The sequence below is a fragment of the Python bivittatus genome, unplaced genomic scaffold (assembly GCF_059951505.1).
Source record: "Python bivittatus isolate LINGU-HERP-01145 unplaced genomic scaffold, Pbiv_v1 ctg000080_np1212, whole genome shotgun sequence".
Lineage (NCBI taxonomy): Eukaryota > Metazoa > Chordata > Lepidosauria > Squamata > Pythonidae > Python > Python bivittatus.
Window position 1 is genome coordinate 789,203 of NW_028277035.1, and position 26,967 is coordinate 816,169.

The 26,967-nt window shown below is 42.2% G+C and overlaps 1 protein-coding gene and 1 long non-coding RNA gene across 4 annotated transcripts in view; one reads left to right on the forward strand and one right to left on the reverse strand.

Moving 5' to 3' along the window:
• Positions 1-22,833, forward strand: part of RAB37 (RAB37, member RAS oncogene family) — an 84,191-nt gene extending 61,358 nt beyond the window's left edge. The window contains exons 3-10 of one of the 3 annotated variants that reach the window (XM_088133299.1): positions 1,015-1,125; positions 5,936-5,977; positions 7,681-7,747; positions 8,420-8,472; positions 10,393-10,458; positions 14,774-14,830; positions 15,139-15,215; positions 16,032-22,833. In XM_088133299.1, coding sequence (XP_087989425.1) covers positions 1,015-1,125; positions 5,936-5,977; positions 7,681-7,747; positions 8,420-8,472; positions 10,393-10,458; positions 14,774-14,830; positions 15,139-15,215; positions 16,032-16,137 — 579 coding nt within the window. In that variant the 3' untranslated portion in view covers positions 16,138-22,833. The remainder of the gene's footprint in view (positions 1-1,014; positions 1,126-5,935; positions 5,978-7,680; positions 7,748-8,419; positions 8,473-10,392; positions 10,459-14,773; positions 14,831-15,138; positions 15,216-16,031) is intronic. The other 2 variants (XM_088133300.1, XM_088133301.1) reach the window with 2 other exon arrangements.
• Positions 11,751-26,967, reverse strand: part of LOC112542293 (uncharacterized) — a 30,553-nt gene continuing 15,336 nt past the window's right edge. Inside the window, exons 3-5 of the long non-coding RNA XR_015794669.1 lie at positions 15,743-15,868; positions 14,460-14,549; positions 11,751-12,660 (exon numbers count right to left, since the gene is read on the reverse strand). This is a non-coding gene — a long non-coding RNA (uncharacterized LOC112542293). The remainder of the gene's footprint in view (positions 12,661-14,459; positions 14,550-15,742; positions 15,869-26,967) is intronic.

Here is a 26,967-nt window from a genome sequence, read left to right on the forward strand (position 1 = left end):
GTGCCTTCCAGATTTGTTCAGTTTAAATAACCATAATTGCCAACTGCTGTGCCTTTGGCACCTCTGGAGAACATGAGGTGGGAAGTCTGTCCTAGACCATCCTTGTAAGCTTACCATAACATTTAAAGAGGATGATAAACAGAAAGGGATGCAGACTTTGAAGATGATTTCTCAAGTATTGCTTTGGACTTCATGCAAGCGCAGAACTGCTCTGCTGTTCCTTACAGCAGCCCAACCTTTTCACTCTTCTGCAAACCTGAATAAAACAACCTTGCAGCTAGTTAATGAGTTGCATTAAAAAGCTGGCTGGTTAAAGCTGCAACAACTTTTCTTTCAGGCTCATGCAGAACCCTGAAAAAAGTTGGGGCACTTTGATTAGTAACAGAGAGGAGCTGTGCTTACAGGAGATCCAAAGCACTTCTGGTTCACTTCTAAAGCTTTCCCAGACCCAATAAACCTAATAAACAACTTTCAAAGAATTATCTGTTACAGGGGGACAGCCTTGTCAGTCTGTAGCAGTTTTTCTAAACCTTGGCAACTTTAAGATGTGTGGACTTCAACTCCCAGACTTCCCAAGCCAGCATAAGAAGTCTGCACATCTTAAAGTTGCCACAGTTGAGAAACACTGGTCTGTGGTGGCAAGAAATCAGGAATTTTTGGGAAAACATATGCCTTTTAATGAAATTTGTTAGTCAGAAAAGGTGCTATCAGATTCCTGATTTTCTGCTAAGTTCTCCCCATTGAGTTACAGCCAGTGTTGATAGCATGAGACTATTGTAGTAGAGCAGACAATGAGCGTCTCCCAGTCAGAAAGGCTAAAGTAAGATTGAAGATTAGATATTGCATTTGTTTTTTCTTATCTTTATTGGCTGCTGTACCTGCTTGCTAGATTAGATCACTGCTGACAAAAGAGAGGGACACTTCTTCAACAAGGAGGCATGGAGGAAAAAAGCACACGAATGTCAGTATCCCCCAACCAGCCGTATTAATGAGCTTTTGCACCTCATCTTGTAGGTGATGCTGCTTGGAGATTCAGGTGTGGGGAAGACCTGCTTCCTCGTCCAGTTCAAAGATGGAGCCTTCCTCTCTGGGACCTTCATAGCTACTGTCGGGATAGACTTCCGGGTGAGGCCACTATTGCTGCTGGAGATAAGTTTGTCACAGCAGAGAAGTGTGTTGGGCATCCTGCAGTAGACCTTTGAACTAAGCACAATGCAGGCTGAAGAGCATTACATGGATGCAAACTTTTGTCAAACATTTGTCATGCCTGGTTTTGTTCTTTCAATAGCAGGGTCAGGAGTCCAGCACATGGAGACACAGGGGCCTCAACCTTTTCCTCTCTGCTGTGGTTGTAGTAATACCATACAAAACTCAAATTGTCTTTCATGCAATCTATCCCTCACTTCCTCCTTCATTTACACACACACATTCTCAGAGCTGCTAGTAGTCCCAGGGGGAAAGTTTCCATCTTCTCTCATAGAACTTCTGTAGTGTGGAGTCCTTGGGGTTCTCTGAGCTTGGTTCTTTTCATTACCCGGCTAGGTAATGAAACGTTTGCAAGAAAAGAACCAAGCTCAGAGAACCCCAAGGACTCCACAATTCAACCCTGAGCTACACATATTAACTTCTGTAGTTTTAGAGTGGGATGATGTTCCCTTGGATGACAGTTTGGGGGAAGCCGTGAAAGCCTCTCTCTCCCACAAGCTATACTCTGTAATTTATAAAGGTCAAAAATCAGACAAATGAATTGCTTGCAGTCATTTAACACTCCATTACATTTATCTGTCAGAGTTGTGACTGGAGGTATGTGTGAACAGGAACAAGTGGCAGCAAGGGGAAGCAGCATATGCAAGGAATCAGATTGGTTCCAGTTCCCATTAAAAAGCCCTGCCACCATCATGAATCCTTGATGAATGCCCAGGTATCCAGGGAGAGAAGAGGGGAAACAGCAATGTGACATCATCACATAAATAATGCGATTTATATAACATAGCTCAGATGTCATGTGCCTTCTTCTAGTGCTCAAGAGATGTTATTTCATTTATAACTGTAAACTGTAAATTGAAAATGACATTTTGTTGGCACTGATTGTTGGAACTCAATGCTGCAGGATTTTAAATAGCTTTTTCAATATCTTTATTCAGATCCATAGACCATAAGAGTATGGGTGGCTAATAAAAACTGCATTCATTAAATTTTTATGCTGCTTATCTGTTAGCTGTCAAGACGGATTGGTCATGACTTTACTTCATAAGCATGTAAGCTATTTTTCAGAAGTTCCCCCTCATACTGAGTTAATGAATGGAGCATGACTGTTGCAAGATAGTTCTAGCCAATTGTTCTTATTGGGATTTTAAAAATCCAAAATTGTATTTTTTCATGCCTTCCTACACCAACATCCTCCCACTTTTGAGAATCCATTCATATGTAATCTTTTATTGAAAAACTGTTCCTGAACTGTCATGTCTCAGCTGTTCAAACTTTCAGAAGATCTCTGTTTCCAAAACTTTTAAAACTTGTGTAATTGAACAGGATCTATTAACAAACCCTTGTCTATAATGTAACAACCCTCCACAGAATTCCTTTTTGTTTAAGGTCAGCATTTCCAGCAGGCTAATCCTGTAGGGTATCTTCATCTCTAGTAAGTGTATGATGAAGCTTTTAAATTCTGGAAAGATGTTTTTGATTAAATAAACTTTCTGACTAAGCAAAGGATTGAAAACACTGCAAATTTAAATTTGTTACATATATTTGATGGTTAGAATAAAAAAAATTATGAAGCAAGTGTTGATTCTGTTCTTGCTCTTGGCAGCTAAACCAATGATTGCTCAACACTGAATTTGTTAGTCAAGCTCTCTGTGCAGAATAGTAATAGACAGGTCTCTGGTTCATTTGTGTGCTTAAAAAGGTCTCCGAAGTATACTGTATGCATAACATGGATATCTTTTTCCAAGGAATAGTATGAATTTTTATTATGTAAGTGATAAATGTACTCAATTAAAAATTATCTCAATTTGTAGGAAATATGATAGACTCACACTGGAATGTAAGTTATGTACTGCACGTAGATATGTAAAATATTTTGTTGGACAAATTAAAGAGAAAAAACGTGGGTATTGAATTATATGTTATGGTAATGTGGTATGTACTGCCCTTCTCGTGCTCACTTGTCTGGGACTAATAATAACAACTTACTTGGTCATGATATTAACTGTGTGGACAGTCTAGGCTACCTTCCCTAAGCTGGTTTCCTCCAGATGGGTAACTTCCAGAATTCCCAGTCTGCATGTAGTCCCAGTTCATCTGGAGGAGACTATTGGGGAAGAGTAGCAGGTTCTAGGAGATAGTTAATAACAGTTTAAGAAGAATATTATAATAATTTGTAATATTAAGCATTGGGCATTCCAAAGCAAAGCAAAGCAATAATTTGAGGAGGTGCCTCTAACCTATCCTTCTTTGTGCTCCCAAATAATGTTTTGGTTCTGGTTGTGCTGAACCAAATGAAACTTTTCCATATCATACTAAATTCAGATAGAACACATTATTTTCCTTTAGCAAATTATATTAGGCAGATATATTCTATGTGCATTATAGTGAGATATGTGTCAGCCCTTTGAGGTAGTCCAGACAGAAGCACAAACCATGAGTAGTAACACTACCTTTATTGTAAGGTTACAGTAACAGAATCTTGCAAGTCTGAAAGCATTTCTCCCCTCCTTTACTTTTACTTTCCAGAAAACGAGGGAGGGCCCCTTCTGAAACGCTTCCCACGCCCCTTTTCCTTCTGTGGGCTGAGATACCTGTGGCATGACGGTTGTCTAAGCTGTGGCTCTTTCTCCTGTCTCCCAAGGTCATTCCCACAGACCATTACATATGCAGTATATTGTCCCCATATCTTCATGTTAAAAAGCTAAAGTCTCCCTCAAGTCGAGCTGGACTTCTGGTGACTTCATGGGTGCATCCGTGTAATTTTCTTAGCAACTGTATAGAAGTGTTTTGCCATTGCCTTCTTCCAGGGTGTTTTTCCCATTTCACAACCTAGCCTATAGCCCTGGGTCTTCCTAATGGTCAGCCATTCTAACCATTAACAAGGCTTGGCTTGGCTTCTTGAAATCAGCCATGACTGGCTACGTGCTGCCATCCTGCTGGGCAATATGATGTTAGAACCCCCCCTCATTCACCACCGTATTGGAGTAGCCTGTCATTCTCACAAAGAACCATGTATGCAACAGTATAATAGTATAACCATGAGTATCTTGTCTATTTATGGACAGAACTGGTTGCCCCATGCTTGCCTTGTAATGACAGGAGAGGGACGCATTGGTAGGGACAATTGATGGGTGGAAGATGGAGGCTTACTATATTTCTTTCCTGTCCATTTTCAGTTCCTGGATCCATTTTTCTCCCCCACAGTTGCTCCACAGTTTAAAGAATGTGGTATGCAAAGCTTGCTTTTGTGCTCCTATGGATTTTGAAGCACCTCTCCTTGAATTGCTAAAGCAAAGTGACTCCATATGCATGTAGAGATAGCTGGGAGAAGCTTTTGAAGCAGCCACATGAGGCTTGCAAATGATGCAGCTGCTTCAACTGGTTTGAAAACTTTGCAGAGCTCATAGGGTGGAACAGTTAAAGAAGGGAAAATAACATGGGGTATGTGAATGATGAATGAAGATGATGGTGATGATGAGCATTTGTATTCTCATTTGTGGTCCTTTTGGAGCTCAAGATGGATTATGTGGGGATGTCCCTTCATTTTATTCCCCAGACAATAATCTTATGAGCTCCATTGGGCTGGGAGAGAATGATATGGCCCAAAGTCCCTCAGTGGCTTCCATAACTGAAGGATTTTCCTGGTCTTCCCGGACCAAGTATGTTACCTACTGCGTACTGCACTTGTTCTAAATAACTTATGCACCCTTGGCCTCTACATTGTGATTACTATCTGACAAGCATGGTCTGGGGCAGTGTTTCTCAACCTTGACAACTTTAAGATGTGTGGACTTCAGCTCCCAGAATTCTGGGAGTTGAAGTCCACACATCTTAAAGTTGCCAAGGTTGAGAAACACTGGTCTGGGGGAACACAACCCCTTGAATACAGTAGTGGGAACTTAGACAGAGGAAGGTGTGTCTCCCTTGTCACTGATTTTATAGCTTAGTATTTTGATTGTGGACTTCATAGCAAAAGGCAGTGTTGCCTACTCTACCCAACTGATTTTTTCCTCTATTTTTAAAACAATAGCCATGTTCATTTAATGCAACAAAAACCACTTGTGGCACTTTAAAGCCTAAAAACTGTAATTGTATAAGCTTTTCTAGATCATTTCACTCATCTGTGAAAACTTTTGCATCTAATTGCCACAAACTTAGTACCAAAAGTTGTACTGTTTTCTCTGTGTGAAGTGATAGATAAAAGTTTGACAGTGAAACTGTCCAGCACTTACTAATGTACAAGATATTATTTGCTGTTAGTGCAATCATCATTACTTCAGTCCAGAGTTGACAGAACATATATAAGGGAGAAATTTAAGATATTTTAGTTGTATCGATAATTGCTAGATAATCAGCTTAATGAACATTGTTTCAGCTGATAGGGTTGCTTTGCCTGCAATCCCAGTAAATATGATACCTCTGTCCCCAAGTTGCAGGCAAAGAATGATGACTTAATATATAGTATTTGTTCAGATGTGCCGCTTACAGTCTTACCTAAAATCTCAGTGGATCAATTGTGCAATATGTCTGAAGCTTGTTACCTCCTATCCAGATGTATGAAACTATCTAGTGATTGTTCCATGGAATTTTAAACTATGAATGATAGAAAATGATGAGAATGGGCTTGTTTTCTCACAGGTGATCTAAAGAACTCAAGGCTGAATATTGAGCTCCTCTTGTTAATCTGCTTTTTATATAAATGTGGGGTATTGTTTTTCTCTTACAGAACAAGGTGGTAACAGTGGATGGTGTAAAAGTGAAATTGCAGGTAGGTCTGATGGAGACACCAAAGTTGCATATCCTGTGAAGTCCTCTAAGTAGGTACCCTTGCTCCATTTTTTCCGTTCTGAAAGAGTCTCCTATATATTTAGTCACTGTGTGACAAGCCACTTTTCTCCACATCAAGGCTTCAGCTATTACATTTCTGCTTGGCGTGTGGAAGCTAAAGCCATAAATGTGAATTACTTCCAAAGAAATCCTGCCATCCAATAAAACATTCTCTGTATTGACCTCTGTTGGCTCCACTCTAATCCCATGTGTCAAAATCAGCCCTGAATCCTAATTAAAATGGATCCAGGAAATCAGTGCCATCCAAGAGCATTTGAAGTTAGTTAACAGCCATTTGCTCAGGCACCTTTTTTTGGAAGAGAAGTTTGCTACCTGCTGATAGATGTACTCAAACTGTATGAAAATTCTCCTATACAATATTGTGTTTTTATAGAGATAATATGTAATTATTTCATTTTACCTCTTTTATAGCCTCAACATTCAGCTGATATTTTTGTTTCTTATCTTTTATCAGATAAGCAACTTATTATTCACGAGATTTATTTATGTATTTATTAGATTTACAGGGCTTCCCAACTCCGGAAGATTCTGCATATAACATTAAAAACAATAGAAATCAACATAATAAGGAAAGAACAATGTACTGTACTTTTGGAACAAAACATTCAACCAATGTAGAAATTCTTAAAAGTAGCTCATCACCCACTCTAATCAAGGCTTAGGAAGAAAGTAGGTTTTCAAAAGCTTTTTAAAAATAGGGAGGCCTATATGAATCTTGGGGGAAGGGGATGCTATTCCAGGGTGCAGGTGCTGCAACAAAAAAAAGCCTGCTTCCTGGGTCCCATCAGGGGACATAATTTAATTAATAGGAACTGAAACATGCCCATTCTGTCCCATTCTACAGAGCAGATAGAAACTGTCTCAGATAGGTAGTCCCTTGTATAGCCAAGCCTTATGCCATGGTGGTGACCAGCTTATCTGTCTGTCTGTCTACCTATATCTATCATCTCTCTCGCTCGCTCTCGCTCTCTCTATCTTCTATCACATTTCTATAGCCGCCCATCTCACACAAAGCAACTCTGGGCAGCGTACAACAGTCTTGAATTGCACCTGGAAGCTGACTGGCAGCCAATGCAGCTTGCAGAACAGTGGTGTTCTAGGGATGTGCAGGGTTTCAGACTCAGTTCCACAAAGGAGCTTCAGAGATTCAGTTCTTCAACCCAGCCATGTCTTTTCCTGTGAGACAGGGGCGATGTTTGCACCCCTGTGGGCTCTGAAACATTGTTTTTAATTGAATCCAAAGCATTGCACAGCCCTAGCTGATACATCATGTATTTCGTACATTGGTATTTATGGTGCTGATTTGAGACTGTAAGAAAGTTACTTATTTACACATTTCTGGATCTAAAGAAATCCTATTGGATCCATGAGATAATTGTGTTCAAACCTTTTACTTTTGCATTTTTCATATGCTGAATTGACTTCTATAAGTTTATTCTCTTATTTGAGGGAACAACCACGATCTTGGCTCTGATAGACATAATTTGGAGAACTATCCAAGAATTTGTATCATTTTGCACGTACTGAATTTTGCCTGCACTAATAATTGTTTCACATCTGGGCTGCTCTAATGGAATAAAATGAAGATTCTTTCCTTGATCTTCTGTCTTTGCCTTATTGCAGATTTGGGACACTGCTGGTCAGGAAAGGTTCCGGAGTGTAACACATGCATACTATCGTGATGCACAAGGTAGGTCCTCCAGAAAGCTGCCTTGCTTCATCTCAGACTGAATCAGAGTCGGGATGATAGTGAAGTAGCCCTTTCATTGCTAGGATCTAATATCAAGTGATAATGCAACAAGGTTCTATATACTAGCAGTGTGCAATATTTTGACTTTGAAATGGCCTTTTGGAGTGTTCCACGCTTAAAACAAAATGTGTGTGTTATGGAAGGTTTGTTGTGAGTAACAACAAACCTACTCTGAACATTCCAATGGAATGTTTTGAAGGGACTATTTTGTTCCAAGCTCAAAACAAAAGTGGTTTTCTGTTTTGTCTACACCCTCCTATATCTATGACATAGCTCATCTTCTTCCCCTCATCTTTGTATCTTCCCTGAAAAGTATGAGAGTTTGAAGTCCAATGCATCTCATAGGCACCATGATGAATGGCTGGTACAGCTATGATCTGTGTATAGACAATATTAGATTTAAACCCCACAGTCTTCCATTAAACAGATTATGTTCAAGGGTGGGAATATGCCTGTGGACTGAGCTCTCCAACAGATTTAGATAATCAGAGTTCAGGATAGAGGGATCAGTAGTTTGACTTGATCTGTGTGGCCCCATATATTCCCAATAACTTGGTAATTTTAGAAAATTACTAAATCATCAAATAACACATATTTCTCTTTCTTTTCCAGCCCTCCTCCTCCTTTATGATATCACCAGCAAAGTCTCCTTTGACAATATTCGGGTGGGTATTTCATGCTTGCTGTTTGAATCAAGCCTTTGCTCAGACAGGAGTCAAAGAGCAAGTTAAGGTTGTAACCTAATTAGTAAACATATCCTGGGCTGAACTGTTCTTGTGTCTCGGTGTCTTACCCCACTGGGTTGTGCAGAAATCAGCAAGGAGACAAAAAGGATCTCCTGTACTTGAAAAGCCAAGAATTTTAAAAGATGGGAAGAAAATATTTTCAATAAGCTCACTACTGATATAAACTTTACTCGGCATAGAAATATGTTACAGTGGTACCTCGGGATACGAAGTTAATGTGTTCCGTGACTCTGGGCGTATCCCGAGTTGGTCGTAACCCGACACAAATTTCCCCATAGGGTTCAATGTAAATCCGGTTAATCCGTTCCGCCCTCCGAATTTGGTCACACCCCGAAGCAAATTTTCCCATAAGGTTCAATGTAATTACCGTTAATCCGTTCTGGCATCCGCGGACCACGCATCAGGGGCGGGAGAACGGCCGGGTGCTGCGCGGCGGGAAAAAGGTCAGGTGCCGCGTGGGCGCCATGCGGCGGGAGAATGGCCGGGCGCTGCGCCGCGCGGCGGGAAAACGGCTGCGGACCATGTGTCAGGGGCGGAAAAATGGCCGCGGACCACATGTCAGGGCGGAAAAATGACCGTACCCCGAGGCGGAGTTCGCACATCGAGGTAAATTTTTGCGGCCGGAGCTGGTTGTAACCCGAAAAGTTCGTTAGTAGAGGCATTCGTATCCCGAGGTACCGCTGTATATGTCTCTGTGCTTTACACTTCACAAAGAGAAAATGTCCCTGCCCCAAAGAACTTACAGACTACAAGTTGTCAGAGGGGAGATGAAGAGGAAAAAGGAAAATCAGGCTAAACACAAGAAGAAGAATTCATATTTATTTCAGTCATGCATCACATCATTTGCAATTCTTTATCAGGAATATGGGCACTTCCACCCAGCTGCCACATTCATGCTCTAAACTCAGAATAATTTTTGAGACACTTTGCAATTCTAAGAGCCAGCATTGTCAAGAGCTGATTGCTAAGGAGATTGCAAAAATGGGTGTCCAGACAGGGCTCTGTCTTGGGTTCCTGTCCTTTCTTCAGGTTGAGTCATGTTTTGGAAAATGGGACTAGTCGCTGGGTAGGAGATCTGCGAAATGGCAGCCCCCCTGGCCAGGTAGACCAGGGGGCTGAAAGGGCAGCATGGAACTCTGGTACCTTAAGCTCTGTGGGGATTATGGAAAGTCTAGGAGGTGGGTGTAATTTTAGAGTCCCTCCAGTGGGAAATTGCGCTCCTAAGCCCCAGTACATCTGATGCCAAACTGGTTCAGTTGCCAAAAAAGAGAACACAGGGCATTGTGCCCATCCAGGAGCAACCCAAAGCTGTGTGAGACTGTTCTAGGAGGTCACCACTGGAGCTTCAGAGGTATCCATCCTGAGGGTTATTTGAGCTACTTCTTATCAGAGCAAGAGGATCTGGTTTATCTCTTCCCCACTTAGATGCTAAGAACTCATGTAATTTAGAAGAACTCTGGCTGGGTTCAGAAATTGCACTAAACCATGGTTTGCTTAATTGTGGTATATTGAGTGAACCACACATTTACTCAGGCTCACACAACACGGTAAGACATAAGCCAAGATTTACAAACCACAGTAGCTGAGCTGATGCAAATATACTAAGGCAAAGGCAAACAAGCAACAAGATTTTGGTTTTTGTATTATGGGTTTTTATTCTATAAGCTGCCCGGAGTCACCGTGTGTGAGTTGGGCGGCCACATGCATTTGTTTAATAAATGAATAAATAAATGGCAGGGCAGCATGGGTGAACCCAGTCACAGCTTAGCGTTCGGTGTTTCTTCTCAGCTATGCTCCATCTCATAAGATTCAACATTTTTCTTTCCCACTCCCTTGCAGGCTTGGCTCACAGAGATCCACGAATATGCCCAAAAGGATGTGGTTGTCATGCTTCTAGGTAATAAGGTATGTACTGTTGTCCGAAGATAATGCAAATTTGTGCTGTCCTGCAAACACTTTCCATCTTTCTTGGTTCTTAATGGTCTCCTTGTGAGAAATGTTCAGTTACCATTGTGTGCTTTGCATAATTCCCTGCTGTGTTCAGCTCATAACCTAGGATTGAGGAAACTGGACCTTCCTGGTGTTGTTGAACTACAAATCCAAGTCAGTATAGTTAACTTGTAGTTCAGCAACATCTGGAGAGCCATACGTTCCCCAACCCTTTTACAAAGGAATTTTTCATGCCACCTCCGCTTTATGGCTAGTGAATGAAGAGGCTTCCTCCTCCTGGATACAACATTATGAGTTTTCTCAGGTCTGCTATATATTTCTCAATTGCTTTGCAAGTTATATTCCCCAGCTTAACAGTAGATCAGATGCTGTATTCTAGCCTTGTTGAGAATTAGCAATAGTTCTGTAGTAGGTCTGTGCAGTCTTTCAACAAGGTGATTTTGGATCCAGTTCTTGAAAGCTGCAAAGCAGTGGCTTGATAGCTCAGTTCAGCTGCTGGGAGGCATGGACAGATGACATTTCCCTTGGAAAAGTTGCTGAAAAGCAGCTTGTGGAATGATTTGCAGAGGCTTACTCTGAAGCATTAACAGAAGATCAAAATGCATGAAATGGTATTTATAGATGATGTGGGATCAAAAAAAAAAAAAGATTTGAACCTGTGGAGCCAAAATGGCATGAAATGCAAGACTCTGGGGACATTTATTTTTCGCAGGGCAGACATATCCAAGAGAATAAATATGCAGGATGACATTAGATTGTATTGTGAACAAGGATTTATAGATGGTTCCAAGAATAGTGGGACAGATAAAACAGAGGCAGACATGCTAACTCTTGGACTGCTGGGAACATGGATGGAAACTTCAGGGGAGCAGCAGTGCTTGTGTTTTACCAGGATTCCCTAGAGCCCCCCTTTTGGACTGGGCTGCCAAGCCAACTGGGGTCATCAGACTACTGCAAGCACCAGCTCAACACATGGTGCTTCCATATAGCTGAGGCACCCTTGGTTTCATTCAGATGCTGTATCCTCCAACTCTCCATGCAGTGCTAAAAATGACTGATGCACCATTTCTATTTTTTTTTTTTTTTGAATTTTCACTGGCTATATGGAGGGGTTTTAGACACCTATTATTCAACTACAGCCTGCCCCTTGCCTCCCTTCCAGGAAATTGAAAAGTTTATACCCATGACTGGGAAGAAGAGCTTAGGTTTGGCTTATTTGAAAGAGGCTTAGCTGAGTAAATTTATACATACACACACCCACAAACACATTCTTGATTGCTTTTCTGGATTTAACATTTTATTTTAACTCTGCATTGATTTAAATCATGATTTCAGTCAAGTCACCCAAACAAATGGTTGTCCTCCCTTTTTTCCCCTTAAAAGAGGTGACAGTTCTAGTTAGATATACAACATCGGCCTTAATTACCTCATTCCATGAGACCAAGGGTCATTTCACGCAACTCTTCCATCATGTCAGAGGGTCAATGCACATCACCCCATTTGCTCTCAAAAGACAATGTGCAACCGTTGGTTTAAAAATCAACCATGGTTTATATAAGACAAAATTGCCCCCCCCCCGCAAAGTTTTTAAAAAATGCTGGCAAAAAAAATTGACCCTACAGTCCTTGGCTGCTCAGAGGCCAGATATGTTAGGGGAAGTGTTGGATCACCCGATGCAGATTGGGGGCTTTGCAGTCTATAGGGCCCCCAGATGCAGTTGGAAACACTTTTTTTTTTTTTAACAAAACAACATTCCAAGAGGCAGGGCATGTTGCTGAGGAAGCAGCCCTTGTTCCTGGCATAAAGCAAATGCAAAGGGGACCCAGAGCCATTCCGGTGAAATCAACATGCCGAACATAATTGGCGCTCTACTCTGCAGCGTGCCAAACCCTTCAGAAAGAAAGAAAGGGGAGAGACAGCCTAGAGTGGGTGAGGAAAGAATAAATTTGAGGAGGGGAAAATAGAAAGAGCGCTGAGGCAAAGACCCAATGGGGTAGCTGGAGCACCCAGGCATTATCTTCAGGAGTCATCTTTGGATCTGGGCACTCCATGGAGTGTTTTTTCTCCCAGCATAAGGACAGATCTCACCATTGTTTCTACTGCCTTGTTTTCACTCAAGCTGCATGCAGCAGATATCCTGGTCCCACGCCTGTGCTCCTAGAAAAGGTAGTAAATAATGACTACATGGCAGGTGGGTTATAAGCTACTTTGCCATCTGCCAGAACAGTGGTGTGTCGGGTTATCAGGTCTATCAGGTCATCAGAGACATCGAAACTGCCAACTTTTTATTGCCACCTTGTGATCATCTGAAATTTTGCAGCCCAGATCTGCTAGCCCTAGGTGCAACAATTGTTCTTCAGGGCATCTTTCCAGAATGTGGTGTGAAAAACAGCCATCAATTCATTAAATAGGTTAGATGAAACAACATGGGATGGCAGATACTGTAGGGTGGGATTATGCAACCCATGGACTTAAGTATGGATTTTGTGTTGTAATTGCAAAATTGTTGCACAAGAGTCCAGATGAGATCTCTTAAGTTAAGGGCTCTCTTTGAATCCTGCTGCTTGGGAGGAGGAGACATTTCAGTAAGAGAAAGAGTTGCATGTGTGTGTAGAGAACCAGTGTCTCAGAGCTAAGGATTTGCCTCCCCTCTGGCCTCCATGTGCTCCCGGCAGATTATGTCTGAGGAAATATGTCTCTGACAGTAAAAAAATTGTCCACAACCCTGGTTTGGCAGAATGGTAGATATGCACGAAACAGGCTTGTTATGAGAAATGGAATGTCAAGCATAGAAAAGCAAGAAAAACAGAAAGTAAACACAGGGGGATATTGCTCTCTTTTTTAATCTTAGGGATTCTTGGATGGGGTCAAACATTTTATTAAAAAGTCCATTTCTGATTTTTTGGGGAGGTGGTAAAATAATACTGAAGATAAGGTACACAGGAAAATGATTTGCTGGGTTTTTGTAGTGTGCATCTTCACTGACCAAGGTGAGCCAGCAGGAGGCACTGTGAGTCTGTGGCTCCACACCTCCAGAACTACCCTGGAACCACTGGACAGTTAAGGCACTCCCTTTTTCCCCCAGTCTGTCAGTCTTCAATGCAGAGTCACTCACAGCTGAAAGGGCCAATATCAGATCAGCCTTGGAACATCAGGATGTGTCCATGTCAGGCACCAGGAGTCAACCTCAATTTGGAAATAACTTTATTTTTTTGCCAGACTGGCACAAGCACAACTCCCCAATGGTGTCTGCTGTTGCCACAGGACTAATCTTGTGCTCCCCAATTTGTTGTCCCTCATCCCAGCCTCTTCTTGTGGCAGAAATCTGTGTGGTTATCTCCCCTTCCCCTTTGGCCTCCAAGCATCTATGCTGCTTCAGTGCTGCATAGGGAGGCCTTAAAACCAATTCATTCATTCATTCATTCATTCATTCATTCATTCATTCATTCATTCATTCATTCATTCATTCATAAATAATGTATTGAACTGATAACCTACCTTTCTTCCTCTTTGATAATCAAGGCAACTTACAGCATAAAATTGAATTGCAAATTGAATTGAATGTAGACCAAACAACAGTATAACCAAAACATTAGATAACATTCAAATCTTTTTTAAAAAATAAAATAAAATAGCATTAAAATCTTGGCAGAAGAGAAGCAATCCACAGGTTGGCTTTCTCTCTTGAACACAAAATCAATTGGAGTCAGCGATGTATTATCAGTGACAGAGTCTGTGCAGTGTTGTGTTGATTTGTTGTTGGTTGTTTGGTGATTTGCTTCAGTTGCCAATTATGTCTGTATTATTTATTGTTATAGGTTGTTATATGGTGTTTTTAGCTGCTGTTAGCTGCCCAGAGTCATGAATTTGAGATGGGTGGCCATATAAACTGAAAGGTGGAGGTAGGGATAGTGAGAGAGAGAGGGGGAGAGGGAGAGGGGGGGAGAGAGAGTTACCTGAGAGCAAACTTCTGCTGGGCGCCTGGTTCTGTTGCTCTTCTTCCTGGTGCTCTTCTTTTTCGAGTGGGAATTCTAGAACAAGACCAGCTGGAAGAAGAAGCAAAGTGGGGGTAAGTTGGGTGCTTTAGGGAAGAATCTATGAAAACATCTCTTCTCTCCACCTAGATTGTTTTAAAATGTTTGTTTTGTCAGAAACTCTTTATTTTTAACCTCCCCAAAATAGAAATACACTACTAGGGTATCTCATGATTATGTGTGCTTCAGCATATCTTCCTTACTCCTCCCCACCCTTACTCCCTTTCTGTCTGCAGGCTGATGTGAGCAGTGAGCGAGTTATCAGAACAGAAGATGGGGAATCATTAGCTAGGGTAAGTGAACAAGTACAAGGGTGACTGTCTCACAGCATGGCTGGGGTAGATGATCCAAAGACCTCTGCCTAATTTCAGAAAAAGCCAGCCTTATTGGCAAGTATCTCCTCCCTTTCATGCAGAGCAGAGTGTGTCCTGAATCATCTTCTTAACTGAACCAAATAGCGAGATTTTTCACCCCCTCTTTACAAATTGGTATTTTTATGGTTCCAGAGCTATTGTTAAGGTGCCAGCACAAGAATGCAAAAAGGATTCATTGGGTTTGCTGGCAAGATCTCACAACTTTTTGTGCTCTCTTTTCATTCCAGGAATACAGAGTACCTTTCATGGAGACTAGTGCCAAGACCGGTATGAATGTGGAACTGGCGTTTCTAGCCATTGCAAAGTGAGTAACAGGCTGCAGGTAGTTTGCCTTCAATCCCTGGGATTATGACAGCATCTGGAGATGTTGAGTCCTCTTGCTTTCATTTTATCAAGCTCTTCCAGGACTCAGGCTGGTGCCCTTAAGATGCTTTGGAGCATAATGTCCAGACCACTGGCCATACTGGTGGGACTGATAGGAATTAGCATCCAAAGCATCTGGAGAGCATCCTTGGGAAAGATGGGCTCAGAACACCCAAGAGAAGTGATCGATGGGTTGCCTTGGACTTTCTTAAATTAAGAAAAGACTTGAGGCTGACTGCCAGAGGTGAGGCTAAATAAGGCTCAACCTTCAAAAATGTAAGGAATTCTCACAAGTATCCGAATCAGAGAATTATTCAATCCTTTGGCAGAGGTGGGTTTTTTTTTTAAAATTGGGCAACCAAAATTACATACCTTTCTGAGGTTTTCAGTGAGATTTCATTCATCTTGGATGGTTCACAAACAGCACTATCTTATCAAATCTCCTCTCCCCTTCTACTGCCCACTTACACAATCTGATGTGTTCTTTCTGGAACTCTTCATAGTCTTTGTGTTAGAACGAAACATCCAGGGAATGGTGTAGCTGGTTTTTGAGGTCATGGCAGAGTAGGAAGGAGTCATGAGTTGCATCTATTTCTGGACAGAGGTGAGGGTAAAGATTCAGCATGCTTACTTTGGGTGCTGCATTTTACGAAAGATGAAATCTGCTCCTAGAAGCCCAGAAGAACTTTTCTGTGAGAGGAAGAGTTCCTCCTTCCAAAATAGTTTCTGAGCAGCGTTTTGACTGTTTGGTTTCCAGAGAGCTCAAGCAGCGAGCTGTGAAGCAGCTGGATGAGCCCAGGTTCCAAATCCATGACTACATTGAGTCGGAGAAGAGGCGGACCAGCTGCTGTGCCTTTCTCTGAAGGAAGAGGATGCTAAGGCAGCCTGCGTTATCTACCGCCAAAGAGACCAAGGAGCAGAGGGCCACACAGGAGATGCAGGGAAGGAGAGGAGGTTGGGGGATCTGCTCCAAAGACATTACTTTTTAGAGAATCCTTTTAGAGATTGTACATAAGAAGAATACCATGTCTGTTGTTGGTTGCCCGTGAGGACATGAAGGAAGAGTTACGAATGCATGTGTGAAAGATGCGGAGGCAATCAGGTTTTATAGTATTACTCAGGCCTATCATTTGCAGGTAGGAGGAAAAGTATTGCCCATACCACAGCAAATCAAGCTTTCTTTTGGCTCCCACACCACTGCCCTGCGCCTTGAAAGAGAGGGTGGGTAAGGAATAGTTCCATAACCCACTAGAGAGGGGTTGACCAGGAGCTACACAGAAGGTCTCTTTGCAAAGGCCATGGGTGGCATTTGGATAAAGTGAAAGGGTTAATTTAATTACAGTGTTGCCCTTAAAAGCGATGCTTTGTATGATAACTGAAACCAGCAGGAATATTCAGCAAAGTAAAAGTAGACAGATTTCCTTTTGACCTCTGGCCTTTCCTGCTTCTCACACCCAAAGATCCTGCCAAGAGGGCTGTTTTCCTTCTCCTCCCTTCCTCCCTCTGCCCCAAGGAAAGGGCTACAGGATCTAAGTGTTTTTCATCCTGCCTGGAAAGTCAAGAGAATGCTGCTGACGGGAGTTAGGTGGGGGAGAGACCACTGCATATTTTTATGACCGTCAACAAGGGAAAGTCTTAGAAAGCAGACTGTTTGTTTTGATGCTGCAATGAAAGATCATTTGGGGAGAGGAGAACTCAGCATGCTGAAGTGTAACAGGCCAGAAGGCCCTGGCATCTGCTGTTCAGATGGACAAGGCTGCTTCTGAGTTTGTTTGCTCAGAAAACAGCTGGGATGTATACATACCGTGAAGTGGTCGCTCCTTGAGTTTTTTTGGTCCCTTCTTACAAGCACATCTGGGGACTCTTAAGAAGAAGCGAATCTTTTTATAATTAATATCAAACACTAGATCTAAAAAACAACTCTGGGAGGGAGGATTTATGTTTGAACTAGGCTCATTTCTGACACATAAATATCTTTTACAAGCACACACCATTTTGGGCAGGCTGCGTGTCTCGCCATCAATCCCCAGCAGACTTAACCAAGTGCATTCAAACCAACAGATGCAATCCAGGGAGAGCTGCATGTATTTGCAGCCCATCTGTGTGAAGCATGTTGTCCCCGACTGAAGCATGTTGTCCCCAGATAAAAAGACTGCAACTTTGGGTCGCAGTAAGATTTCTCTATAGTGAGCTTGCTCTGGAAGGCATTCAGTAATTCTTCTGCCCTCTCCTGCATTCTGCTGCATCCTTGTCCATCGGATTGGCAGGTTATTGCCAGCTGTCCCCAACAGCTGTTCAATTAGGACCCATCTCAACAGGATTAGTTTGCAGACTTCTTTCCAGAAGGGAGAAAGATGGGGAGGCCTTCCTCCAGTCAGTAAGGAAGAAAGGGGTAACACGTAAGCAGGTCTGGATGCCAGGCAGTCGGGGAAAATGATTCTGCAGGTGAGGCTAGAACAGTCTGTGACGGGTCAGTAATGCTTTGGCATTTGGCTGAAACAGCACAGAGGAATCTCCAAGACCAAATGCCAGCTTTGATCTCCCTGTGGTCAGATACACATGCAGCCCATTTTAACTTGAATTTCCCTTACAAGTTTAACTTGTCACCTATCTCACAGCTGAGCTTCCTTTGCCCTGCTTCCTGGAAGTAAGCAACTAATGGATTGTGTCTAGATTGACTGACCTTTGCTCGTCTGGCACAGCATAGCGGCCCTTTGCTTTTTTTCAAACCTCCTTGTGAGATTTTTTCTGTTTTATTTCTACAGTTCCAAAACTTGAGGTTACTCTTACCGATCATCCCAAACACAATGCGATGTATTTCCGCCATGTTTCCTGGATTCTTAATCAGCTTGCGTTAGGCAGGAACTATCTGTAGCCAGCCATGCTCCTTATATATTAAGGGAGGCAGATGCAGTCAGCGCTATGGCAAGACGTGGAAGCCTTATCTGTGAAAGAGAGCTCTTCCCAGCAAAGCCCACATATTTGTTGCCCTGGCAGCACGCACCATTTCCCAGAAAAAGAAGAAGAAGAAGAAAAAACCAACGAGAGTGCCAGGATTTAGGAGAGGGAGGCAGACTCCAGCAAAACTGAGCATTGCTTCACATGGCCTGCACTTTTCCTGGGTGTCCAATGCTGGCCCTGGAGCTCTGGCAAATGCCTGATCTTGCTGTCTCACGTGAGCCTGATGCATCTTTTCTTCAAGAATGTGGAGGGACACATGGACTTTGCACTAAAATGTGCTTCTTAAGTACCTTAAGATTGAGAAGAAGAAGAAGGTTATGGGAAAAGAATAGCAGCAGCAGCAGCAGCATTTCCTCTCCTGGAGCTGCTCATCCTTTTTCCCAGATCAGAAGTTCAACTTTCTTTTTAACGTATGAGGGATGGCACAAGTGCTTTTTCAGCTGGGTTCATGTTAACATCTGTAACGGTTGTATTTCAGACTTGTGCCATTTTTGTGACCCAGCAAATGCAGGCCATATGGCAGAAACCGACAGTTCTTTGGGTCAGCAGCACATTTGGAATTTTGGTTCAAGTTCCCTTAAGAATGAGCTGCCCTGGGCAGATCACCTGTTCACAAAATTACTGAGATGATCTCTTCCTTCGTGGGCCTGACGGTATTGTAGCAAATAAATGCTGTGTTCGGAGCTGGCACCTTGCTTTGCAACATGTCAGTTTCCTTTTTCTTTTTTTTTTTAAAGCACCCACCAAGAGTAGTGTCCAGGACAGGAGATGTCTTAGGTACCACTTAGACTACCCCTGTTCCAATTCAAAGAATCTCAGGTAGCAGTGATGGTTAAGGCTGTTCCCTAAAACCTTGGAGAAACACAGGGTATAAAGGACTGGATTATGGACTGGCGCTTTCATTTCTGCACTGTATGTCTTGTGACAGTTGGATAATATATTTTTAAATAAGCCTTATCCACTACTTTGGCCTTAATTTGGGAATAATAAAACCAGGAATACTAGAAAGAAATATCTTACATGGTTAAGAATTACTTACAGATGAAGTCCCTATTCCTTGTAACTAGCTATAGTGCTAATCGAGGATTTGTTGTCTGAATGGGTGACAAATAGACTGTGTGGCCATAAATTGGAACAGAAGAGACAATGTGAACTCCCTCCTTTGCTTTCGCTGTTAAGTTTCCTTTCTGCATTCTTTATACAACAAATCTTTCTGCCTGATCCTCCAGGCATTAGAGTGATCAATTTTCCAAAGAATTCAAAGGGGAAGTGAGGAATGTGGAATAGAGCATTTGATTGTACAACAGAGCAACAGCTGTTCTTGGCAAAAAGTTGATCTGCATTTTGCTATCCTTGAGGTCTGTTGTTGTAAACTGGTCCAGGGAAACTGTTTTTGAAGGGCAGCATACGAATAAATATAGATAACTGTATATAGCTTTATACTCCTTATATCCCCTGTAAAATAAAGGAAGTTGCTTCTTACTTTGAAAAGAATTTATATTCAGCTCATCAATTGCTTCAGAAAGAGGCCTTAATACATTTCAACAATTTTTACAAAAACACTGCTGTTACTGAAAGGGTTAAGATTTCTTTTGGTCAAAGTATAATACTTTTGGATTTGGGGTAAAATCTACTAGTCTCTGAATGTAACTACAGGACTTGAGAAACTCTTCGTCCCCCCCACGGTTGTAGAACACTCTACAAGCCCAGTGAAGACTGAATCTACTAAGGAACACAGGAAACATTTTTTTCAAGAATCTTACTTTACAGGGCTGCAGTATTCCAGGCAGCCAGTAAATAGCAATAGAGCAACACAGAAAACTCTTAAATCTTTGTTTCTTTCTAGAGGTCATCCTGATTTTTGCAGCCCAGATCTCTGGTACCTCTTCAAGCATTTTTTTGCCAACAGAAATACCAAAATATTGTATTAATGTATAATGTATAAATTTGACCCTTACTACCCTGCTGTTGTAAAATATCATAATCACCCATAAACAGTTTATTAAAAGCTGGAATAAAAGGTAAGTATTTGTTTCAGCTGTTGTGTGGTTAGTTGAATAGAGAGCACCTCTTCAGATCAACTGAGATGCTAACACTTCTTACTATGACTTTCCTCGCAATCAGGGATCTCATAAGAAGAATGGAGACATATGGCAGTGAGCAGCAAATTAGATTTGACTCTAGTTTTAATATGATGAATCGCTGTAAGAATATGAGGCAGTGACCTAACTCTGCATAAGCTTTACAAAGAACACCCTTGGTGGATCTGTGTTAAGTACAGCCAATGATTCCTCAAAGGTTAAGTCTTCTTCAAGTCAGGCTTGATTCCTGGTGATTTCATGAACACATCCAAGTAGTTTTCTTGACAACAATACACAGGTGGTTTGCCAGTACTTTCATCTAGGATGCTGTTTTGAGTTCCTAGTCTATCCCTGGATGGTTTTTCATCCAAGTCCTAGTCAGATTTGATCCTGGTAAGTTTTTCTGAGATCAGCCTATCTCACTCTTCATGAAAAACATAATCTTTTGTGCATCCCCTTTCTGAACAACAACAAAAAGTGGTTTTTGATTTATAGGAGGGGATTTAAAAAAAAAAAAAGATGAAAAGATCTTCCCTGTTTCAGCTAAGTCAATCTGATTTATTTTCTCTGACCAAGGAGTTAAATCATGCACCCTAATCCTAAGCATACTTATTCAGAAGTATGTCACATTGGCTGTAGCTATGCATTACACTAAGCCAGGGTTTTGCTGGCTTTGGAAATTTTTTAATTTAGGCTGCTATCTATCTATCTATCTATCTATCTATCTATCTATCTATCTATCTATCTATCTATCTATCACATTTGTCACCACCCATCTTACTGGAAGCGACTTTGGGCGATTTACAGTAAAAGAATAAATATTAATTAAAATACAGTATAACAATATTCCTACAAATAATAAATATCTTCCAAGATATTGATGGTGAACTAAAAATTATTAGGCTCGGGGAGCGTCTTCAAGGTGCCAGCCAACCCCAGGGTTGGTTATATCACTTCTTGCCCCACATGAGTTGGCAGAGCCAGGTCTTCAGTTCGTTCTGGAAAGCCAGGAGGGTGGGGGCCTGCCTCATCTCTGCGGGGAGAATATTCCATAGGGTGGGGCAACAGCAGAGAAGGCTCTCCTCGTGGGCCCCACCAGTCAACATTCTCTTGCCGTCTGTCCGCAACATGCCCTCTCTGCCTGACTGGGTGGGATGGGTCGATGTGATGGGGGTGAGATGGTTCCTCAGGTAACCTGGACTCATGCCATGTAGGGCTTTAAAGGTGATAACCAACACCTTGAATTGGACTCGGAAGCAAACAGGCACCCGATGCAGCTCCCACAGCAAAGGTGTTACATGTGCCATCCTTGGGGTACCCAAAATTGCCCTCACAGCCAGATTTTGAACCAGCTGTAGCTTCTAGATACTCTTCACGGGTAGCCCCATGTAGAGTGCATTGCAATAGTCTAAACAAGAGATGACCAGGGCATGAGTGACTGACTGGAGGGCCTCCTGATCCAGGAAGGGGCATAACTGGCACACAACATGAAGTTGAGCAAAGTTGGCCATGACTGCCACCTGCTCTTCAAGCAGGACTTGTGAGTCCAGGAGGATCCCCAGATTACACACCAGGTCTGTCTGGGGTAGTGCAACCCTGTCCAGAACCAAAGATGATTACACCCCCGGATATAGAGGGACCTCCAATCCACAGCCACTCCATCTTACCAGGGTTCAGCTGAAGCCTGTTGCACCCCGTTGAGACCCCCACAGCATCCAAGCACTGCAAAAGAGTGGTCACAGCATCACTCAAGTCACCCAATGGAGATGTATAATTGGGTATCATCTGCATATTGATGATACCTCTTCCCATGGTGACAGATGATCTCACCCAGTGGTTTCATGTAGATGTTAAAAAGGAGTGGAGAGAGTACCGAACCCTGCAGCACCCCACAACGGGGGGGCCAAGGGCTGGACCTCTCGCTCCCAATCAACACTGATTGGGACTGGCCTTGGAGGAAGGAGATGAACCAGTGCAAAACTGTGCCACCCACTCTTAACTGCCCAAGTCAACCCAAAAGGATACCATGGTTGATGGTACTGAAAGCTACTGAGAGGTCAAGAAGAGCAAGGATGGATGCACTACCCCCCATTCCACTCCCACCAGAGATCATCCATGAGTGAGACCATATCCAGGCCTGAAACCTGACTGAAAAGGGTCCAGATAATGTGTTTCATCCAGGATCTGCTGGAGCGCAATGCCACCACCTTCTTGACCATTAGCAATGCTAATAGTCCATTTATTAAATGATTTTGTCCATGGTAACTAGCAGATAAATCCCAACAAAATTGTGCATAGGATTGAAATGTACAGTTCTGATTAACCGTTTTAGTTAAAACATCTTAGCAAACCTCTGTCATTCTCATTAAACATTTTCTTTCCAGATTTACTTCTGCTTTCTCTGCTGTGACAACAGCTTTTCCATAATTGCAAAATTATGTATAGGATTGAAATGTACAGTTCTGATTAACTATTATGATTAAAGCTTCTTAGCAAACCTCGGTCCTTCTCATTAAACTTTTTCTTTCCAGATTCACTTCTGCTTTCTCTGCTGTTGAGAACAGCTTTTCCATAACTGCATCGCATCAAACTCTCAGATTCTTTTTACTGCCAAAACGAATCTGGCTGGGATTCCACATCTGCATTCACTTTGGAATGAGTGGTAGGAATGACTACAGTGCTATGCCCGCAGAATAAATCACACAGAGTAACCCAGGTTGTGCCCAAAAACACGTTTGTGGATCTCAGCAAAAGCATTTTATAGACGAGAAATGATAGGTAAACACAAATGGCTAACTTATCGTGAGATACTAGAATTTTGTCAAGGGGAATACAAAATAAAATCAAGAGAACTAGTGGCAGAGGCATATAGTGGTCAACGGTTCTCTTATTTACAGTTATTAGAAAGATTTAAAGTAGACAAAATTCATGGCTCTGAACATTGTAAGACTAACTTTGAAATAGAATCATGTACAAATGATGAACATGTAATTACTAAAATGTAGAAACTTTTATTGAAATTTGAAACAGAAGAAGGAGTGACAGAATGTATGATAAAGTGGGCTAAATCTTTTGGTTACAGATGGAACAATGGGAAAATAATGTGGCTGAAAGAACTGAAATTTACACGACGTTATAAACTTAAAGAGAAATTTTATAAAATGATGTACCGTTGGTATACGTCACCAGAGAAATTGTCTAGAATGTATAAAGGTACAGTGGTACCTCGGTTCACGAACTTAATTAGTTCCGCGACTCTGGTCACAACCCGAATTGATCGTGACCCGAATCAAATTTTCCCATAAGGTTCAGTGTAAATACGGTTAATCCGTTTTGACCCCTCCAAATTTGGTCGCGACCCGATTTTGGTCACGTCCTGAATCAAATTTCCCCATAAGGTTCAATGTAATTACGGTTAATCAGTTCTGAACCATATGTTTTTTTTTTTTAAACCGCAAAAATATGAAACAAAATACAGTACGAAGAGAGAGAACGCTAACCTTGCTCGAGGCGACTTCTGGTGTGGAGGACAGGAAGGTGGGTGGGGAGGCGGTTATTGCTTGGAGGGAGAGTCCCCCTCCCTACAGGAAGCCACGACCACGTGTCACGGCAGGGAAAATGGCCGCGGATCCTGTTCGTCACCCAATCCGGCATTCGCGAACGGAAGCAAAATTTTGCGAATGGAGCTGTTCGTGACCCGAATTGGTCGTGAACAGAAGCGTTCGTGACCCGAGGTACTACTGTACTTCAAATCTATGTTGGAAATTTGAACAAGAAGGGACATTTTATCATGTTTGGTGGATGTGTAAGAAAGCCAGAAAATTCTGGATTCAAATACATACACTGATTCAGAGGATTTTAAAGATTAATATACAATTGATTCCCGGGGGGGGGGGTTGGGGACAAACAGTTGGGAAAAAAATGGAACTTTGTTTTTCTACATGATAACTGCAATGAGATTATGGTATACGCAAAGATGGAAAGATTCGGCACCACCCATAATGGAGGAATGGTTGAAGATGATGGAATTTGCTGAGATAGCTAAATTGACTTCTTTGATCAGAGAAAAGACAATATCTATATTTATTGCTGACTGGAAACCCCTTATAGACTTTTTGCATGAAACAGAAAAAAAAATGAATTTATGATTTATGGTTTTGATGATTAGATAGGATAGATTATAGAAAGAAGAGAGTTATGTTGTAACCGTAGAGTAAGAGGTAAATTTATAATTGTACTTATAACTGTTGTAAAGAAGATTGGAAGCTACTTCTTTGTATCTTTTTTCTTTCTTTTCTATTTTTCTTTACTTTCTTTTTTTCCTTTTTGCATTTTTAGTATTCTCTCTGATTTCTTTCTTTTTCTTACTTTATATTAGTTTGTATTAGGTTTTATCTTCCATGTCTGTCTGTCTGTCTATCTAATTATCACACTGAGTACAGTGGGGCTTGCTTCCAACTACTCAGCTATACAGCTGAGCTATGTGTTCCAGAAAGAGAAGGGGAAGAAGATTCATATTATTAGTCATATTATTTCTCCCACTGTTGCTCAAACACATGTGCACTGTATGCCCTTCTCCACTTTTGCCCCTACAACCACCCTGAGAGACAAGTTGGGTTGAGAGAGAGTTACCCAAAGTCACCTATTGAGCTTCCACAACTATGGTGCATTGACCTTGCTCTCCCTGGTCTCAGCCCAACAACTTTATCAAGTACACCACACTGACTTCGGTACGTATTTCTCAGTAAATATGCACAGAATTTCAGTCATGAGGGAGAGGCTACTCCTTACTGGAATTTGCACTGCCACGGTGAGTGGGTGTGGGAGAATCTGGGTGCACAATGCCCCTTCCAAGTAATGAGCACCCAGAGTTTCACTGAATGTTTCATGGTCCAAAGGTGAAGGGGAAAAGTAAACACAATCTGTTAAATTAAAACCCTCCTTCTCCTCCTCCTCCCACTATTCTTTTACTGCAGACTCCAGCATTCTCCAAATGCCTTTAGCATCCCACCAGTGGCCTTGCTGCTGTTGCTGGACTGAAGTTTAGGGTGCAGGGACAATATTGCCTGTGCTTCTCAGAAAAGGTTCTTTTAAGCTTGTAAATGCTGTAATTCTTGCAGTTCAGGTAGCAGAATGGAAACCGCAGTAGTGGTTATCGTTAGCATCATCATCATTCAGAGCTCCTTGCCCACAAAAACAGACCAAGAGTTTCCCAAGCTTTAGTCAATCTCATTCTTTGCTTTAGTTTCAGCGCTTCCATACTGTGGCTTGTATACTGAAATCTTTGTTTTCTTTCACCTTGCCTATCACTTGCTGGCGTGTTTTTAAGCCATCAGAGTCCTTTTTAGGAGTGGCTCAGAGAGCAGTCCTGAAGATCAAGCTATCCCTCTGTCATCTGTAATCCCAGTGTACAAAAGCTACTAGTAGATACTCAAGGGGAGGGGAGGAGGGCTCTCCTCTTACTCTTAGATGCCACTTATCAGCAGTACATAAACCAGGGGGAGAATACTCAGTGCTAGGCCAAGGGACTTCCCCCAAATGTGTGGTTTCATTTTCAAGGCATTTTTACCAAGAAGAAAGTTATGTTCATTGGCTGTTGTCTAGTCTTTATTTAGCTGGAGACCATTGTCTGCATTCTTGAAAATGTAACTTTTTAAAATGGCACAGAACATAGTGGTATATCTAGGAGGGTCAGGGGGAGAATAAGAAACTAAAACCAGAAGAAAGCCAACCCCCTGCGCACGGGGCTGAACTAAAGAGACATCTGTCCCTTTAAGATGCTCTCCCCAAGCCCGCAGTAAGGAGGATATCCACTGTATACAGTACTGTACTTCATAATGCAAAACAACTCCCCAATTATGCAGTGTGGAAATTACTCCTTGCCCCTTCACTCCAGCCTGTCTCCTTGGAAACCGAGAAGAAATCTACTCCATTCAAACTTGTTGTCCTGCTCTGTCTGTTTGCTGCCAGCTTCCCCACCAATGAGAAGGAGACGGGGGGCTAAGGGCTATTGTGATTTCAAGGGTTCCTGAATGGTACATGAAACGTGGCACCAATACACCCTACTGCTAGCAGATGTCTTCCAACGAACACCATTTTGAGCACAGACCTCCCAGCTGGCCTGTTTGGATTTGTTTCCCAGCGCCAGATTTTGTCCCATCTTCTCTGATGAGGAGCACTGGGGAACTTGAAAGCAGGCCCATTCTTTTGCGATCCTAGTCAAGTTGCTCTGGACTTTCAAACGTGGATTTGGGACATTGAGTGGGGGCTCTGCCTACGTGATGACTGGCATGCCTCACCTCAAGCAGAACACCAAAAATCTCCTCTCCCCCCCTCCCCAGAGATGTTTGCTCACTTGATTGGCTGTTCCTCCCCCACCCCCCCACCTCCAGCAGTTCCCTCCCAGAACAGGGCTAAAGATAGAGTTGCTTCTCTCAGATTTTGGTCAACTGTCAAACGTGCAGAAGAGGAAGTAAATTTGCTGATTCTGTTTGACTGGTGCATACTTAACTGGGAAGCCTTTTATTTATTTCCGTTTGTCTTCCGTCTTCATCTGATTCCGATTGCATTTGGAGTTGACTGTATAGTTTGGATAGTTCACGGATCTGTCCCATCTCTGCCCCAGGTCTTTCCTTTACATGCAACGTACAT